Below are 16,966 nucleotides of genomic sequence, written 5' to 3'. Positions count from 1 at the left end.
GAATCTAGAGCTGCAGGTTCAGGGTCTCAGCAGCTGCTTGTGCTGACGGAGCTTCTTAGGTTAGAGTACTAAGACCCCAACCATGTGGTTCAAGGACATGTCGCTGGCTTTGTTGTGTAACCAAACCTCCTATTACCAGCAGAGAAAACATTCCTGCTCTGTTTGGGCCTCGCTGTTATAAGACTGCGTTTTGACTGCCTTGAAGGTGCCAAGCAGACCGTTTGCTCCTTCACTCGTTACTTTATTGATACACTTGTAATCCCTTCCTCTGTTCAGTCAGTGATTCAGCCAGCCATTCAACCTGCATGTATCTTTTGTCGGCCATAGCTCAGCTCTGGCGTCCTGTGCTGATCACATCATGCCCCGCGATGATCATAGGTGGCTCGTCACAGTTTTTATGATGAAATATATACTCTTGCTCTATGCATAGGGCCGTTTGTAACCCAACCGCCACCACCCCCACACTGTACCGTTCTGTCCTTCCTTCACATGACCTGCACTGACCAGAGATCACACGTGGAAGCCCCCAAATCCAGAACATGATTTCACCTTTGCGCCTTTGCATGTGCTTTGCACACTGCGGGTACAGCATCCGCCCCCTTCGTCTGTTCTGTTAGACACCTCCCACTCAAAACATAACCCCCCAGAACTGGCAAGCCTCTTAAGGCATCCAGCCCTGCAGTGTGTCCCTGATTCAAGTTTATGCAGCCCTCTATGATTCCCTGTGATCCCAGCCTTGCAACTGTCTTTTTCTACCCTCTTTCTCTTCCTTTGAACTGGAAACTGAATGTGTTTGGAGGCCTGACTTACAGATCCAGTGTGTAGTAGTTGCTCACTAAAAACATGTATAAGGAGCCAAGAGAACCTTTCCTTTACCTGAGAGAGGGTTTTTCACTCCTCGTTTTGACATTAAAAAAAAAAAATCACCATAACTCTAAAATATTCATTGCTTTCCAGTTACTGACCGTATGCCATGTGACAAGAACTCTGCCAAGTTGGCATATGTGATTGCAGTCAGTCCCTGCAGAGCCTTAGAAGGTGTGCATTATTATTATTACTCGTTTTCCAGGTTAGAGGACTATCACCATCCCCCTGCCTATTCACTCCAACAGCATAGACAGAATGACCAAGTGCATTGTTGTTGTTGACATGACATAGCACTTCAAGGTTGAAGAAGTCATCCAGGGGGGCCTTAGATACCAAACCAGCTTGGAACAGTCTTCTGCCAGCCCCTGGGAAGGTCTTGCTTTCAGAATGCAATTCAGGGGGCGTCCGGGCGGCTCAGTGGATAAAGCATCCGACTCTTGATTTCGGCTCAGGTCACGATCTCACAGTCATGGCATCAGCCCTGAGTTGGGCTCCACTCTGGGAGTGGAGCCTGCTTGGGATTCTTTCTTCCTCCCCTTCCGCCCCTCCCCCCGCTAAAAATATAAATAATAAAAGTTTTTTTAAAAGCATCAGAATGCCATTCAGGATGTATCAGTAAGGAGAATGGAAATGAAGTCTGCCAATAAACACACGTACTGACGAGACAGTCACAAATTATGCCCATGTTATTTTGATATATATATATATAATATATATTATATATAATGTGTATAATATATAATATATATTATATATAATGTATATAATATATATTATATATATAATATAATACATATATTATATATAATATATAATATATATATTTTGATAAACATCTATCAAAATGTATATGTATGGCATATATAAAACACTTATGTATATAAAATAAACATACATATTTTTTAATATATATAAATACATACTTCACTTTGTGAAATTGTTTCCTTCTCTGTGTCTTTATTATTTTACACCTGGCTGATTGCATTGATAGTTTCGTCCCAGTTAATATGCTTCTAAACTGTTTATAAGTAGGTGAGGCTGGTTCCTTGCTCATCAATTTGATGGGCTTCCACATAGGTTCTCCATCATGGTTTTGGAGAAGCAACTGACTGATGTGAATGGCATCCACTGCCACCCAGAGACAAGAGATGCTAATTGCAGAGAAAGTTTCTGAAAGCATCTCTAGAACCAAGAGTACCCATACCCGTTATGGCTATCAGGATACCAAATGTTACTGTGACTTTTCTCCTGGTTCCTACCCATATCCAGGTGCCGATGTAATATCATGTTGTCCAGACTCATTTTGGCAAGAACGGGAAGCAGAGTAACGAGTTATGCTAATAATGTAACCTTATCTACACCAACATGGTCCACAGAATGTCTTGCTGTGCTGGAGATGCTTTAAACCTGCACCGTCTGACATGGAAACCACTAGCCCCATGTGGCTATCGAGTACTTGAAATGTGGCTAGTGTCAAGGAAAAGCTGCATTTTACATTTTATTTAATCTTAATTCATTCAGGTTTAACTAGCCACACGGGGTCAGCTGTAATGGACACGATAGAGTTGCACAATCAAAAAACGAGAAGTTAAAGCCTTAATAATAAATTAAGTCAATCAGATGCTTTACTTAGACTGCAGAGCACCAAACAACCTTTCCAAATGTTTTATTACATTTGCTAATATTTTATCTTCACGCTCTCAACAATTAGGTAGGCGATGTTTTAAGATTTTGGACACCTTTGATTAAGGGATACACCCTCTCCTAGCTTCAGCGATGAGGTTTTCTCTGCCTAATTATTAAAACTCCCCCAATACCTCCACACCAACCACCCATCCCCTTGCTTTATTTTTCTTCCTGGCGCTCTCCTTCTACCAGCTGCATATTTCGTTGTTCATGAGCTGATTGCCTTTCCTGCCCCCCACCCCCACCATAAGAATTGCGCTCCACGAGGGCAGGGAGTTTTGTGCGCTTTTCTTGCTACTGAGTCCCAGATCCACGTTACGCTCTCAGGGGGTCTTCAGAAATGTTGAATGAATGAATGACCCAGCACTTCTTTCCTTGTCCTTGTTCCTTTGTTCCAGCACTTTCCTACCATTTAGGGGAAGCAAAGGCAGTTTGGAAACAGCACGTAGGTCCACTCAGAGCCTCTTTACTCTTGTCCTTTTAGCAGACAGATGACGCAGCACCGACGGATGGCCAGCCCCAGACACAGCCTTCTGAAAACTCAGAAAACAAGTCCCAGCCCAAACGGCTGCATGTCTCCAACATCCCCTTCCGGTTCCGAGATCCGGACCTCCGACAGATGTTTGGCGTAAGTAGTGCGTTTCTCCTCTGCAGTGCCTGCTCTGGGGTCCCCAGAGCCCTCTCTTCATGTAAGTTCTGAAGGTGAGATGTGGACATAAGGGAAAAGAAAGGCATTTTAGATCCTAGTCTGTAGCTGTATTTTGGCCAGAATCTCTTCACGATTTCAGTATCCATTTCTTTGTATGTGTTCACCGTGTTCCCACTTGGCCAAATGGTGTTCTTCTAATTAGGAACGGGAAAGTCAGAAGGAAAATGAGCTCCCAGATAAAATAGCATTGAAAGAATCTCACTGATGGTCCCAAATCAAGTGGCCCGGGACCCTACATCACGGCTGAAATAAACATTTTGTGTCTTTTTGGTTCTTCTCTCTATTGTAGTTGACAAGTTATCACGACATTTTCCTGCATATACCTCACTCTTTCCCAGGCACTGTGCATTTGGATTTCAGATGCAGCTTTAGAGAATAATTAGTTCTGCCTAAAACTTCGTTAAAAAGCAAAACCAAAAAAAAAAAAAAACACTAAAGACATCTAAATCTGACTTGCATCCTGCCATATACATTCTCCTGGAGTTGGTGGTGAGGATTCAGAGGTTCTTACGGCGATGTTACCCCCACAGAGGTGCCTTTCCAAGGCGCCATGATGGAAATGCAGAGCAGGGTGGAAGCCACGACCAACCTAGAGAAAATAAATGATAGGGTTGCTTCCTTGTAGGACGCCATGACTCTGATTCTTTTCCTGGACGAAATGTCGCAGTGTCCACCTTGAGAAGGAATGAGTTAGCCGTGTCTTTGGGCTCAGTTCCACCAAAGGATAAAATTCTGACAGCGCTTAGATATCCTTCGTTTGTTGTCGTTGTCGTTGTTGTTGTTGTTTCTGCAAACGTACTCAGCCTGTTTGTTCATGACATCCATCCCAGGATTGATGGGAGGTATCTGTGGATTCCATGAACAGAACCACACCCTTAGCATTTGACTTAGAGGAAAGGTTGGCTGCTTGGAGTTTCTTCTTCTAAGAGTCCGTGGATGGATGCAAATGTTACAGAAGAAATAAGAAGAAGCCAAACTGTAATGCCTAACCCCGGGGAAGAGTAGACCTCACCTCCCCCCCTCATGTAAAGGGGAGCGCTGGCTCATCACTCTGCGACTGTGGGGTTAGCTTGCTTGCACCTTTTATTTCTTTAACATGCATGATGTTTATCAAGTATGCATCTGACACAAAGACAGAGCAAGCGTCCTCATATTCAGATACCCAGACTTGAATCCTGACATTTCAGAGGAAAAGGTCAGCTTCTGCACTTTTATCTTCCTCGTTTGGTAATAACCTTGAGTTGAGCCCTCTAACTCTTGCCGAGTGGAGATACCCTCGGGCACTCTCAGGTCAAAGATGACTTTGAAAAGTGCAGAGCATTCAAAGTGAAAGTGGAGGTTAAGTGTGTGTAAAGCAGTGAGACCAGGTTTGAATGATGGCAGCTAGAGGAATTAGATTCCTTTTGCCACGTCAGGTTAGAAAGTCTGGCTCTGTGGTCCATCTTCCCTCGTCAGGTGTCACTGGGATGTTGGCTTTGAATCTGGCCCTCTTAATGACCATCCTGGTGGTCTTTTAGAGTGTCACTCACTGCAGCGGCCCCCCTGCGGGTACACTTCCCTCCCTGGTCTTCTCTGTTATCTTAAAAGTCACCAGAGGACTACACAGCCACGTCATAGACGTATTGGAAAAATCCACAGCCGGAACTCCCGAAGAAGGCATCCTGCTTGCACGGATATCTGAGCCTCTGTGTCTTCCCGGGGCCAGGGCAAGCGGTGGAGGGCTGAGTCCTGCCAGAGACCGGACACACTACCGGTTGTCACACTCTGATCACAATCTACTGGTTTCAGAGCCAGTGTTTGTAAAAGTCAAACATTTTAAGCAACTGACAAGACGTCGTCGACTTGACAAGATGATAGATACGCTTAGTATCAATTAAGAAAATGCAGCATGCCTTCAGTAATATTGAAATTAATTTTGCTCATCACAAACAGCATCTGTGCTCATTTGAAAAGTACGCAAGATTTTTTTTTTTTTTAGGAGTTTCAGCTATAAAAATGTTCAGGCACATACAGATTCCTGGATTCTTTGTAATAATGCTGAGGCCTCTTTGGTTTACAACCTCTGTTCTGAAGAATGGAACTTCAAAGCTAAAAAGCTGTTGTTCCCAGCCAAGCATTGGTGGTGGCAAGCCCATTCTGGTTATACAACAAGCTTGGTGGCTTGAATCACATTGAAAGGCGTGATTGGCTCTGATTGGCTCCCCACATTCCACTTGAGAGAATTAAGTGTGGTTTCTTTGCGGCCATAGTTACTGTAAGATACCACATTTTGATTCCACTCAGGCCTTTTCCAAGTCAGCTGGACATGAGATCTCTTTTTGCCTTTTATTGCTCTATTTTCCCTTTGTCCCTTCACTTTAACAGGAGCTAGAATGGGGGTGATTGCAGAGAAAAACCCTCTCCATGATTTTTGGGCTTTTCTCCTTTGTCTCTTTTGTTAAATGCGGCCATGGGGATTTGAAACTGAAATCAAGGGGCGCCTGGGTGGCGCAGTCGGTTAAGCGTCCGACTTCAGCCAGGTCACGATCTCGCGGTCCGGGAGTTCGAGCCCCGTGTCAGGCTCTGGGCTGATGGCTCAGAGCCTGGAGCCTGTTTCCGATTCTGTGTCTCCCTCTCTCTCTGCCCCTCCCCCGTTCATGCTCTGTCTCTCTCTGTCCCAAAAATAAATAAACGTTGAAAAAAAAAAATTAAAAAAAAAAAAAAAGAAACTGAAACCAAAACAAGACAAAAGAGGAAGTTCTCTTCTCAAACTGCCTAAAACCTGGCCGTGTTCATAAACAACTTTTGCCACCATTAGTAATTCAGCCGTGAAGTTTGCAACTTCTGCAGGCCTGATGGTCACTGCAAGAGGCTCACATTTTGTTTTTAATTTGTGGCTTCAGGGCCTGTTCATTACGATTCTGGTTACCTTTTTCCCACCATGTACTTGGCATTCTTTATTTCCTCCTCCTTTGGATGAATTTATTCTAGCGTTTGGCATTAAATCTTCTAAGTTCAGGCTTGCTTGCTTTCTTTCTTTCTTGCTTTTCTTTTTTCTTTTCTTTACCTTTCCTTTCCTTTCCTTTCCTTTCTTTTCTTTTTTACATAGAACAGTCTTTGGTCAAGAAGTTACCTGGCCACAGTGGAGCCAGAGTCTTTTTAAAACACCAGTTGGGGCCGAAAGGAACAGATCAGGGGCATTGGTTCTGGGTGTTTCACTGTAAGAAATATTGCTTCTGGCCTGGCTACTTCAGTCTTGAGCTCTGTCCTTATCTCAGGAAGCATTCGTGAGAGTGCCTTTTCTTTATGTTTTGTTTTTTTTTTTTAATTTTTTTTTTCAACGTTTATTTATTTTTGGGACAGAGAGAGACAGAGCATGAACGGGGGAGGGGCAGAGAGAGAGGGAGACACAGAATCGGAAACAGGCTCCAGGCTCTGAGCCATCAGCCCAGAGCCCGACGCGGGGCTCGAACTCCCGGACCGCGAGATCGTGACCTGGCTGAAGTCGGACGCTTAACCGACTGCGCCACCCAGGCGCCCCTTTTTCTTTATGTTTGAAACCTTGATGATCCCATGAAAGAAATGTGTGGATTTCCTCCAAATTGATTGTAATGGCCTGCTCTTGAGCAGTATGATTCTTTACCTTACCTTTAGAAGTGTACAGGTACCTAGGTGCGTGAGAGAGGTGGTTATGATATATCCAGACCACTGACAGGACACATTGTATCACAGGACTGTTTTCAGAAATAAGTACTCATGGAGTATAGGATTCAAATGTGCACAATACCCTTGTTTACAGCACAGCCCTGCTTCTGTTATCAAAATACAAACCCTCTAGGCATGATGCATGATCTAGTGAAATCACTCATAATTGTCACCCAGAAACAGACCACATGAGTTTCAGAACATGCAAAAGAAACTTTCATGATCACCTCTTTGTAATAAAACAGAGATGCCTGCCCCTTTAGTGTTACTGGCAAAGTTCCATGCACCGTGCAGTTAGAAGCAATGAAGCCTTTATTTTTTTTATTTTTATTTTTTTGGACCTGGCCTGGTGCCTCCTAACTTCTGCATTCCAGACATGAAGCCAACCCAAAGAAAACTGAGACGGTGCCTTTTCTTAGCCTCCGTGTACACTCTTTGAACTAACCTTTACTTTCATGTTTTATGCTGTAACCGTTGAACATCGTTCACAGTTTTTCAGGGAAATATTATTTGATCTGAGACTGTCTGAAAATGCCTGGTACGTACCTGCTCCAGTGCATGCCTGTAAGCTTCTGGATTTTGTTCTTGATACAGCTATTGAGACCCCTTGCGTGGATTTGGAGTTGTCGTGGAACGCGGCTAACCATGGGTGTTGAGCAGACAAATGCGAGTTAATGTCTGCGAGCGAGCCGTGTCTGTTTAAACTGAACGTGTGCCAGCTGTGTTTACATCATTAGTACCAAACTTCCCAATTAAACTGTTGATACTATAAATACAGTATGCAACTGTCTTCGAAATGGGGCTCACACCAGTATTCTTCTTGCCCGTTTGCTTCGCTTGCTTTGCTGGCTCTGAGAATCACCCACCCAGTAACAACTGCCAAAGAGGCAAACATTTGAGACCATTTCAGGGCATATGGTGTCATTGTTTCATTTAGGGAATGACACATGCTAGGATTACTTCTTGATTGGTTGGTTCTGTTTCAACCAGATCTTATTTTAAAGGGAGTGTTTTCATGTTGACTGCTTAGAGAATGTTCCGTGGATGACATTTGCTTCATGGTTTTGGAAGGAATCCTTTTCAAGCTTCCCCGCTCATAAATATGTGTGCTTTCATGCTCTTAGGCCTGAAATAAATATGATAGCATCTGTGTGGACTGAATATTCTGAGGAGGTTATATCAAAATCACTGCTTCTGAGGAGTTCACAAACAGGAGGATTTTTTACTATGAAATTCAGGTCCCCTTTCAACGGCAAATCCTGCATTTCCCAAACCTGGAAGTTTTCTTCTTCTATTTTTAACAACTTTCTCTGCCCAAATCTAGGGCACAGAAAATGCTCCATAGAAGAACATTCTCTTGACCAAAAGGAAATTAGAGTGTCCATCAATTGCAGGGTGAGTTACCTATGAGTTTCTTGGTATTTCCATCTCTCCTGCTGGCACTGTAGTCCTCCCCTGTCCTCTCCCAGCCCAATTGCTTCTTTGTTTCTTCCAAGCCTTCTACTTCTCCGGGAAGAAGAGAAACATGTCCACTCCACAAGACAAATTCAAGGTGCAGTCCCCTGACCGCCTCTGTATCCTGGGGGATGGGAACATTTCCATGACATAGCTTTGGATTCCCTTTTTCTCATCAAACTACTTTTGTTTCAAGGTTTAGAGCTCTTTCTCTTCAACTGGCGTGTGCATAGTTTTTTTTCTGCCTTTCCAGGGAAGGTAGATTTATTTGTATGTTCCAGAGGATAGCCTCTGTATGTTTCAAATAATTTTGTTCTCAAATCTTAGTTGCACCCTCTTCGCACTTATTCTCAGGGCCCCCTGGTGTCCTGTGTATAGTGGCCAGGGGAGCTGTCTTCTCTTCTCTGTCTTCTTATCTTTGGTTCCTTTTCTTTCCCTCCCAGCCACTCTGTCCTCTGCAACATGGAGGCTGCTTAATGCTTTCTACCCTGGGGAAAAAGACAGAATGCAGAATCTCTTAGGGCAACAAAGGACGCAATAAAAATCCAGGCTGCAAAAGCAAATGGAATAATACAAAAGCTCAAAATACAAGAAAAAAAGAGGGACATATTACTTCGTGTGGTTCCATTTATTTTTTTAATCACTAAAAGGAGCACTCACCCTAATTCTGCATCAGGGTAAATTTCCCGTCATACTTTTCCTGGGCCATGTCGCATACTTTCACAACAACCCCCTCCCACCTGCACACTCAAAAAAGTTAAATAAATAAATACCCACTGTACTTCATGCAAGCTAAGAAAAAGGAAGAGACTCCAATGTCAAGGGGAAAAGATTTTGGACTATCAGATGCTTCTGATTCCAAATCCATGTTCCCTTTTTTTAAAAGTATGAATCACAAATTGTTTGATGTGCACGTCTCCCTAGGACTATGAGATTTAGCAAATAAAGACAAACATAAGATAACAATAGTTGTGGGGCGCCTGGGTGGCGCAGTCGGTTAAGCGTCCGACCTCAGCCAGGTCACCATCTCGCGGTCCGGGAGTTCGAGCCCCGCGTCAGGCTCTGGGCTGATGGCTCAGAGCCTGGAGCCTGTTTCAGATTCTGTGTCTCCCTCTCTGTCTCCCTTTCCCTTCTCTATCTCTCTCTCTCTTTCAAAAATAGACATTAAAAAAAAAAAAGAGTCAATGTTCAACCAACTGATGCACCCAGGTGCCCCTGAAATTAATTTTTTTTGTCCCTTATTTCTTTCCCTCTCATTTAAAGTAGATCAGGCCTGGGGCGTCTGGGTGGCGCAGTCGGTTAAGCGTCCGACTTCAGCCAGGTCACGATCTCGCGGTCCGTGGGTTCGAGCCCCGCGTCGGGCTCTGGGCTGATGGCTCAGAGCCTGGAGCCTGTTTCCGATTCTGTGTCTTCCTCTCTCTCTGCCCCTCCCCCGTTCATGCTCTGTCTCTCTCTGTCCCAAAAATAAATAAATGTTAAAAAAAAAAAAAAAGATAACAATGGTTGAATTTGAATTGTAGATAACATATTTTATTAAGTATAGGTGTGTCTTAAATATTGCAGGGGATGTAATTATCCTGAAAAATTTGAAATTTAAATGTAACTGGGCATCCGTGAGTTATTTGGCTGCCCTATTTGTAATCCAAAACCATGTTTCCGGGCCTAAATGTGTCAAGTTGCTTTCACCCCTTATAGAGTCTATTCGTGCTAATTGTCTAAAAATCTATTTGTTTGTTTAACAAAATGGGGAATCATTTTGAGAGAAGTACATTTCAGCCCGAGGGCTAATCACAGCTACACTGGTGTCTTGATTATGATGGATATCCACCTGGAGGATCTTGCTTTTATCTCTTTGGACTTGACTTCTCTTCCATGGCCTCACTGTTCCTCTAGCTTATGCTGGGGCCGAGGGCCGTAATCCGCATCATCAGATTCTACCTGGACATTTTATTATGAAAACCACACCTCTTCCAGGAGGTTTCTCCCAGTAGCTAGTGGAGTAGAGTAGCATAGGAGGATCGATCAGTTTACACACCAACCAGTTTTCATCTTCGCTGCTCAGTGCCTGGGAAAGTTATTGCACACACATAAAAAAAGGAAAATGGAACTAACCACTTGACCATACATTTTGCCCCAGGCCAGTGCCACACCCTCTCACATGGTGGGGTATCCAGCAAGATGGAAATCTGTGTGTGGTTCCAGTCTCTTGGTTCAAGCACTTCTCTAAGGATAAAACAACTTAAAATGCCTATCCTTGATAATAAAAGAGGGAAAAAAAAACCTCTGACTTGGGGTACAATTACCAATGTGCATAATATGATTTATTCCATTTCTCTTGCTTATAAAACATTTCTATTTCTTTGCAGCAATTTGGTAAAATCTTAGATGTTGAAATTATTTTTAATGAGCGAGGCTCAAAGGTAAGCAATTTAATTTACTTCAGGATTGTTTAGCTTATTTTTAAACGTTTGCTATGCATAATGGAAAACAACTGCACTGTTTTAACTAGCACATTGTGAAAATACACTTTAGTGGGAATTCCTTTAGAGACCTCCTCCAGTTTCCAAAATGGTGGGAAATACATTGGGTTTAGTGTAAATGTATAAGGGGGGGTAATTTAAAATTGCTGTTTTATACCTATCTATTTATCTATTTATATATATATTTATATATATATCAAGTTTCCAGAGGAAAATTACCCATGCTTAAAAAATAATGTTGTTGCTACATTTTTGTTTTTCAGTGATAATTATGTTCTTTATATTAAAAAGTGAGTTGATAGTCTCATGCGCAGGTAAATATGTGATTATTCTGTATTAATAAAGTGCAGTTATTTTCCTGGGTTGTAGGGGAGAAAATTTCACATACACCAACCTTTTGAATGTAATTGTTTTCCTTAGTATATTCACCACTCCACATTTTGCAATTTGCCATTGCTTTGAATTTTTTCCGCTATAGGAGACCAATTTTAAAGTAGATTTTCCTAGAGGTAAGAGTGTTAGTAAAAGTCGAGGGTTATATGGAAAGGCCCCTTCAACATGGAAATACGTTAGGTTGGGGGGGAAAGGCCCATGTCTCTCAATGTATCCCCTGTATCATTCAGTGGTCATCAAAATGCAATCCCCACAGGAGCAGCAGGACTTAGGAACTTACTTAGAAACGCAAATTCTCAGGGTCCAACCCGGCCCTAATCAGTTACTCAAAATTGGAGCCCAGCAATCTGTGTTTTACGAGACCTTCCAGGCCTGTTGTTAAAGTTCTAAATCCCTGGTGCCAGTCCCCAAGCTGTCCAGAATTCCAAGCTCCCTTCTTACATCTTCAGACTGTGAAAGTGGATATTGGGACAAGTCGCTTGCCAGATAGAGAGATACTGGATTTAGCCCTATAACTTTCCTTATACAGGCGACTTGGGACAAGTCAGTATCCAAGAGGGTTAAGAGAAGAACTGTTTTTTTCCAAGGGGGACAGTGCCAACTCTCTTGGGCATAGCATACCTCCTTCCACGAAGCAAGCATTTGAATGTATTATTCCCTGGGCAGTCTGCACACTTACCCTCCTGAATGGGATGCTGCAGATTGCTGTGAGGGAAGAAAATCCAGTGTTCTCCTCTCCACAGCCAAAATGATGTTGCAATATGCCAGATGAGGAAAAAAAAAAAAAAAAAGAATTCATTATACTCTCTGGTTCTGCTTGTTCAGGGACCTTCTTCCTCCATAATTTTGGATTTTTTTTTTTTTTTTTTTTTTTTTTTTTGGTCATTCTTATATCAGTGGTGGGACCTCTAGTCTGGGAGAAACGTAAGTTAACTTTCTGCTTCTTGTATGAAAATTATTACAGGGGCTGTTTCTATACCTGCAATGCAAAGTGCATTAAGAAAAAATGTGCCCTCGGGGCGCCTGAGTGGCTCAGTCAGTTGAGTGTCTGACTTCGGCCCAGGTCGTGATCTTGCGGTCAGTGAGTTTGAGCCCCACGTCATGCTCCGTGCTGACAGCTCAGAGCCTGGAGCCTGCTTTGGATTCTGTCTCCCTCTCTCTTTGCCCCTCTGCCCGCTCACACTCTGTTCTGTCTCTCAAAAGTTAATGAAGATTAAAAAAGAATTTAAGAAAAAATGTGCCCAGGGGCACCCGGCTGGCTCAGTCCATCGAGCCAGTGACTCTTGATCTCAGGGTTATGAGTTTGAGCCCCACATTGGGTGTAGAGATTACTCAAAAATAAAATCTTTAGGGGCGCCTGGGTGGCGCAGTCGGTTAAGCGTCCGACTTCAGCCAGGTCACGATCTCGCGGTCCGTGAGTTCGAGCCCCGCGTCAGGCTCTGGGCTGACGGCTCAGAGCCTGGAGCCTGTTTCCGATTCTGTGTCTCCCTCTCTCTCTGCCCCTCCCCCGTTCATGCTCTGTCTCTCTCTGTCCCAAAAATAAATAAACGTTGAAAAAAAAAATTAAAAATAAATAAATAAATAAATAAAAAATAAAATAAATAAAATCTTTAAAAAAGAAAAGAAAAGCGGCACCTGGGTGGCTCTGTCGGTTAGACGTCCCGACTTCAGCTCAGATCATGATCTCGCAGTCCGTGAGTTCGAGCCCCGCATCAGGCTCTGTGCTGACAGCTCAGAGCCTGGAGCCTGCTTCAGATTCTGTGTCTCCCTCTCTCTCTGCCCCCCACTCACACTCTGTCTCTCAAAAATGAGTAAATGTTAAAAAAAATTGTTAAAAAGAAAAAGAAAAGCAAAAAATGTACACGGCCTAATCCCTTTCACTCAGGCCTGATGCGTTCCTGGCAAAATCCTAGAAGATGACCCGGAATGTTGGCCAACTTCCTTCTAATCCTGAGTCTGTAATGCTACTGCTTTTAAAGACTGCCTTTTTTAAAATTTATATTTAATTTATATTTTGTTTTGTAACGTTTACCCGTTGGAAAAAGCTATCTAATTCCTTTCGAGGGCTGTTTTGGGACATTAGAAGAATATCGTTTGCTATTTTGAAAGTACAGTGGAGGTACTATTTTTAATACTTCCCCCGTCATTGCCGTGATTAGCCTGTCTCTGGGGCTTTAGCAATGAAGACCAGTTAAGTTTGCTGCATCCAGAGACTGACTTTGTGAACCTGCTTTTTCCTTTTGATTACGAGACGTCAAAAATAGCCTCTCTGGCTGGGTATGCTTCCTCGGAAACAACCCGTCTTGCAGGTGCTGATTGGAGTGTCATCCAGACGGTCCTTTGGGGCACCTGCTAAATAGGGACAGCAGCTCACACGAGGACATTTTTCATACTTGGCATCATCCTTTACAGGAAAGGGCCCTATTTAGAGGAGCATTGCCATTTAAATAGTTGAGGAACCTGGACCATTGTGAGGACCTCGTTTTCATCATTTGGTGCAGGAGAAGCGGCCAGGGGAAGTGGGTGGCCCTTAAGAGCTAGGAGCTCACCTTCTGGCCATTCTCTTTGGAGACGGTCCCCGAGGCAGGTCCTGCAGTGCCCAGTGAGTACGGCTGTATGTTGGGGACGTTTGGGGGTGGGGGGTGTGCATGTTCATATACCTTATACAAACACAGACAGTGCCTATGTTATCCTGAGAATGTAGAGCATAAATGTATACACAGGTAGCAAGTATACAGGGAAACCACATTTTAAAAAGACGTGCCAGACTTTGAAAATAAGAATATGATAGCATTGGGGCGCCTGGGTGGCGCAGTCGGTTAAGCGTCCGACTTCAGCCAGGTCACGATCTCGCGCTCCGTGAGTTCGAGCCCCGCGTCGGGCTCTGGGCTGATGGCTCAGAGCCTGGAGCCTGTTTCCGATTCTGTGTCTCCCTCTCTCTCTGTCCCTCCCCCGTTCATGCTCTGTCTCTCTCTGTCCCAAAAATAAATAAACGTTGAAAAAAAAAAATTTAAAAAAAAAAAAAAAAAAAAAAAAAAAAAAAAAAAGAATATGATAGCATTTAGGGGTCAGAGATCTTAATTTTTTTTTCCTTTATGAGCTTTAAAAACATTTTGTTTAGCTCTAAAGTATTGTGTTCGGGGGATACAGCCAGATAGAGCTACTTCCTTTTTTTTAATGTTAATTTATTTATTTTGAGAGAGAGAGAGGGCAGGGGAGGGGAAGAGAGAGGAGGAGAGAGAGAATCCTAAGCAGGCTGTGCACTGTCGGCATGGAGCTCGACGTGGGACTCGAACCCATGAACTGTGAGATCATGACCTGGGCCAGAACCAAGAGTCGGATGCTTCATGGACTCAGTCCCCCAGGCGCCCCTAGCGTGTAATACATGTAGGAAGTATACGGTCTGATCTTTGATTCCGTAGCTACCTGTGAGGACTGGTTCCCTTCCAGGTACAAGAAGACAGGTGAATTCATGGTAAGGGAAACAGAAGTGCTTCCTGTCCTCATAGATTTTCCTGAGTAGTTGGCGGGGGGGGGGGGGGGGGGCAGGGAGGGCACCCAAATGCAATATTGCAGGCTGTGCTGTGTGGCACGTAAGAGGCTGCTGAGAAGCCAAGCAGGCAGACCCGTGTTGTGAGGGGTGGTAAGGCTTCTGGGAAGAAGGGACATTTAAGCTGCGAGTGAACTTTCTCATGAGTAGGAGTTTCCCAGGGAAGGGAAGGAGGTAGGTCAGGTGGTCTTCCTGGGAGAAGGAGCTGTGTGTGCAAAGGTGAGTGGGAAGAAGTGAGCTGTGAAACTCTTAGTCCCCCAGAAAAATGAATCTTTAGAGTGGTATCAGCAGCCCCCTCTCCTAGACAGGTCTTTGCACCAGCTACTAGAGGAGTTGGGTTTTCACGTGAGATGAAAACAATAGCACACTCTTCAGTCCTGGGTGCTTCAGAGCCTTGATTTAACATACAAAATGTTATTTGTGCATTGATACAAAAAGGAAGGTATCCCCCAAACAACGACGACGACGACGACAAAAAGAAGGTGTGTCCTACCCATATACCTCAAAACCAAAATGGAAAAATAATTGAGATATGGGAAGGTCAGAATTCACGAGTCACGAAAGACTTTTTTTTTTATGTCTATTTATTTTTTGAGAGAGAGAGAGAAAGAGAGAGCAAGCAGGGGAGGGGTTAGAGAGAGAGGGAGACAGAATCCCAAGCAGACCCCGTGACGTCAGCACAGAGCCTGATGTGCGGCTCGAACTCAAGAACTGTGATATCGTGACCTGAGTGGACGCCCGGGTGCCCCAGATTCACCAAAGGCTTTAAAACAAGCAAGTCACACTGGCCTTGCAGCCCATCTTGGGAGCCCCGTTATCGTGCACACATTACCAGGTCTCTTAGTCAGCTTTGTGCCTTCTCTCTGCTCCACCCATCTCCTGAGGTGGCCCTGGGACCAGTGCCTCTCCTGCAGCAAAGACCATGTCCCTCCGCTCTGTGGGCCCCATGCGCTTGAGATCTGCACCCCCTTCCCATGCTCTCAGGCCAAGTCCAGAACATGCTTCTTCCATTTCCCCTCTTTAAGTCTGAGATAAAAACATCCAGAATGTTTTTAAGAACTCCACATTGTGCTTCCTTGAGATAAAAACCTGACCCTGATGTAGGTTAAAAGAAGTAACCTCAGTACTGGTCTTGGACTTACCCAGCACCTGCACTTGGCCGAGAGGGTACCTAAAAACTGCCAAGTCACTGGCATCCCCTCCCAGATGAGAATTCTGGCAGTCTTCTGGCCCAGGGAGGCCATATCACTTCTTGCCTGTGAGGAGGTGTGACTGTCCAATGGAAAAGGTAGGACAGTCCCTTTGGTATTTGGGGACTGTTTCTGGAATAAGCACTTCTGAACCTGACTTTGTAGAATCTTAACTAGTCATCTCAACATCAGGAAAGAGGTATTGAGGACCTCAAATTAAAGAAAGAGAGAGAGAGAGAGAGAGAGACGTTTAGCAGAAAGTGAGAGTAAGAATAAGAATCCATATATTTAGTATCTTATTTTAAGACAAAGGGAGAACTTAGGACGGTAGGGAGCCACTTGCTTTGTAGTTTACGAACTTTCCATGGGATTCTAAACCTATTTCTATCTCCACCTTCGTGTGTCCCTGATGCACGTAGTGCTGATTTTAAGCCAGTATCGTCTGCCTTGGAGCCAGACAAGAATCATGATGACGTGATTCTTTGGGATGACGTTTGGCAGGTGGGTCGAATGTTCCGTTTCCCCGGGTGCTGTGATGCTAATGACTGCTACCTGCGGATAGCAATGAGGCCACAGAACCCTCCATTGATAAGACTTGGACTGTGCGTTTTCTTTGCTTGCTAGGGAGAGAATTGCCCCTGCTATAGCCAGCGTCCTCGCTGCCCTTATCTGTTAGATGTATGACATTCTGTGCATGCTAGGTGGTTAGGTTTTGAGGGGAGGAAGTGGACATTGCCATAAGATAATGGCTGTACCCCTGCACTTTGGATCCGAATAACCAAGTCAGATAGATATCCACCTCCAAAACTCACGCCTCTCCATCGGCTGCTCCCTGGAAGTAGGCAACGTAGTATTCCACCTCATACAGTGAACCGAAACTGTGTTTGGATGGTGCCTGGTGATAGCAGAGGCCATGGAAATGGAGTTGCTGGACCACGCAGTAGCTTTTTCA

The 16,966-nt window shown here is 44.1% G+C and overlaps 1 protein-coding gene across 4 annotated transcripts in view; it reads left to right on the top strand.

The window, feature by feature from the left end:
* The window catches only part of RBFOX1 (RNA binding fox-1 homolog 1), a 348,785-nt gene that overhangs the window by 214,178 nt on the left and 117,641 nt on the right, over positions 1-16,966 (top strand). For all 4 annotated transcript variants that reach the window (XM_047087515.1, XM_047087514.1, XM_047087516.1 and 1 more), the window contains 2 exons: positions 3,038-3,181; positions 10,768-10,821. In XM_047087515.1, the coding sequence (XP_046943471.1) occupies positions 3,038-3,181; positions 10,768-10,821 (198 nt within the window). The remainder of the gene's footprint in view (positions 1-3,037; positions 3,182-10,767; positions 10,822-16,966) is intronic.

The sequence above is a fragment of the Lynx rufus genome, unplaced genomic scaffold (assembly GCF_022079265.1).
Source record: "Lynx rufus isolate CCGP_SWC_20201006 ecotype Redwood Valley unplaced genomic scaffold, mLynRuf1.p SCAF_23, whole genome shotgun sequence".
Lineage (NCBI taxonomy): Eukaryota > Metazoa > Chordata > Mammalia > Carnivora > Felidae > Lynx > Lynx rufus.
Note: the sequence above shows the minus strand (reverse complement) of the source record. Positions and strands in the feature narration are given on the sequence as shown.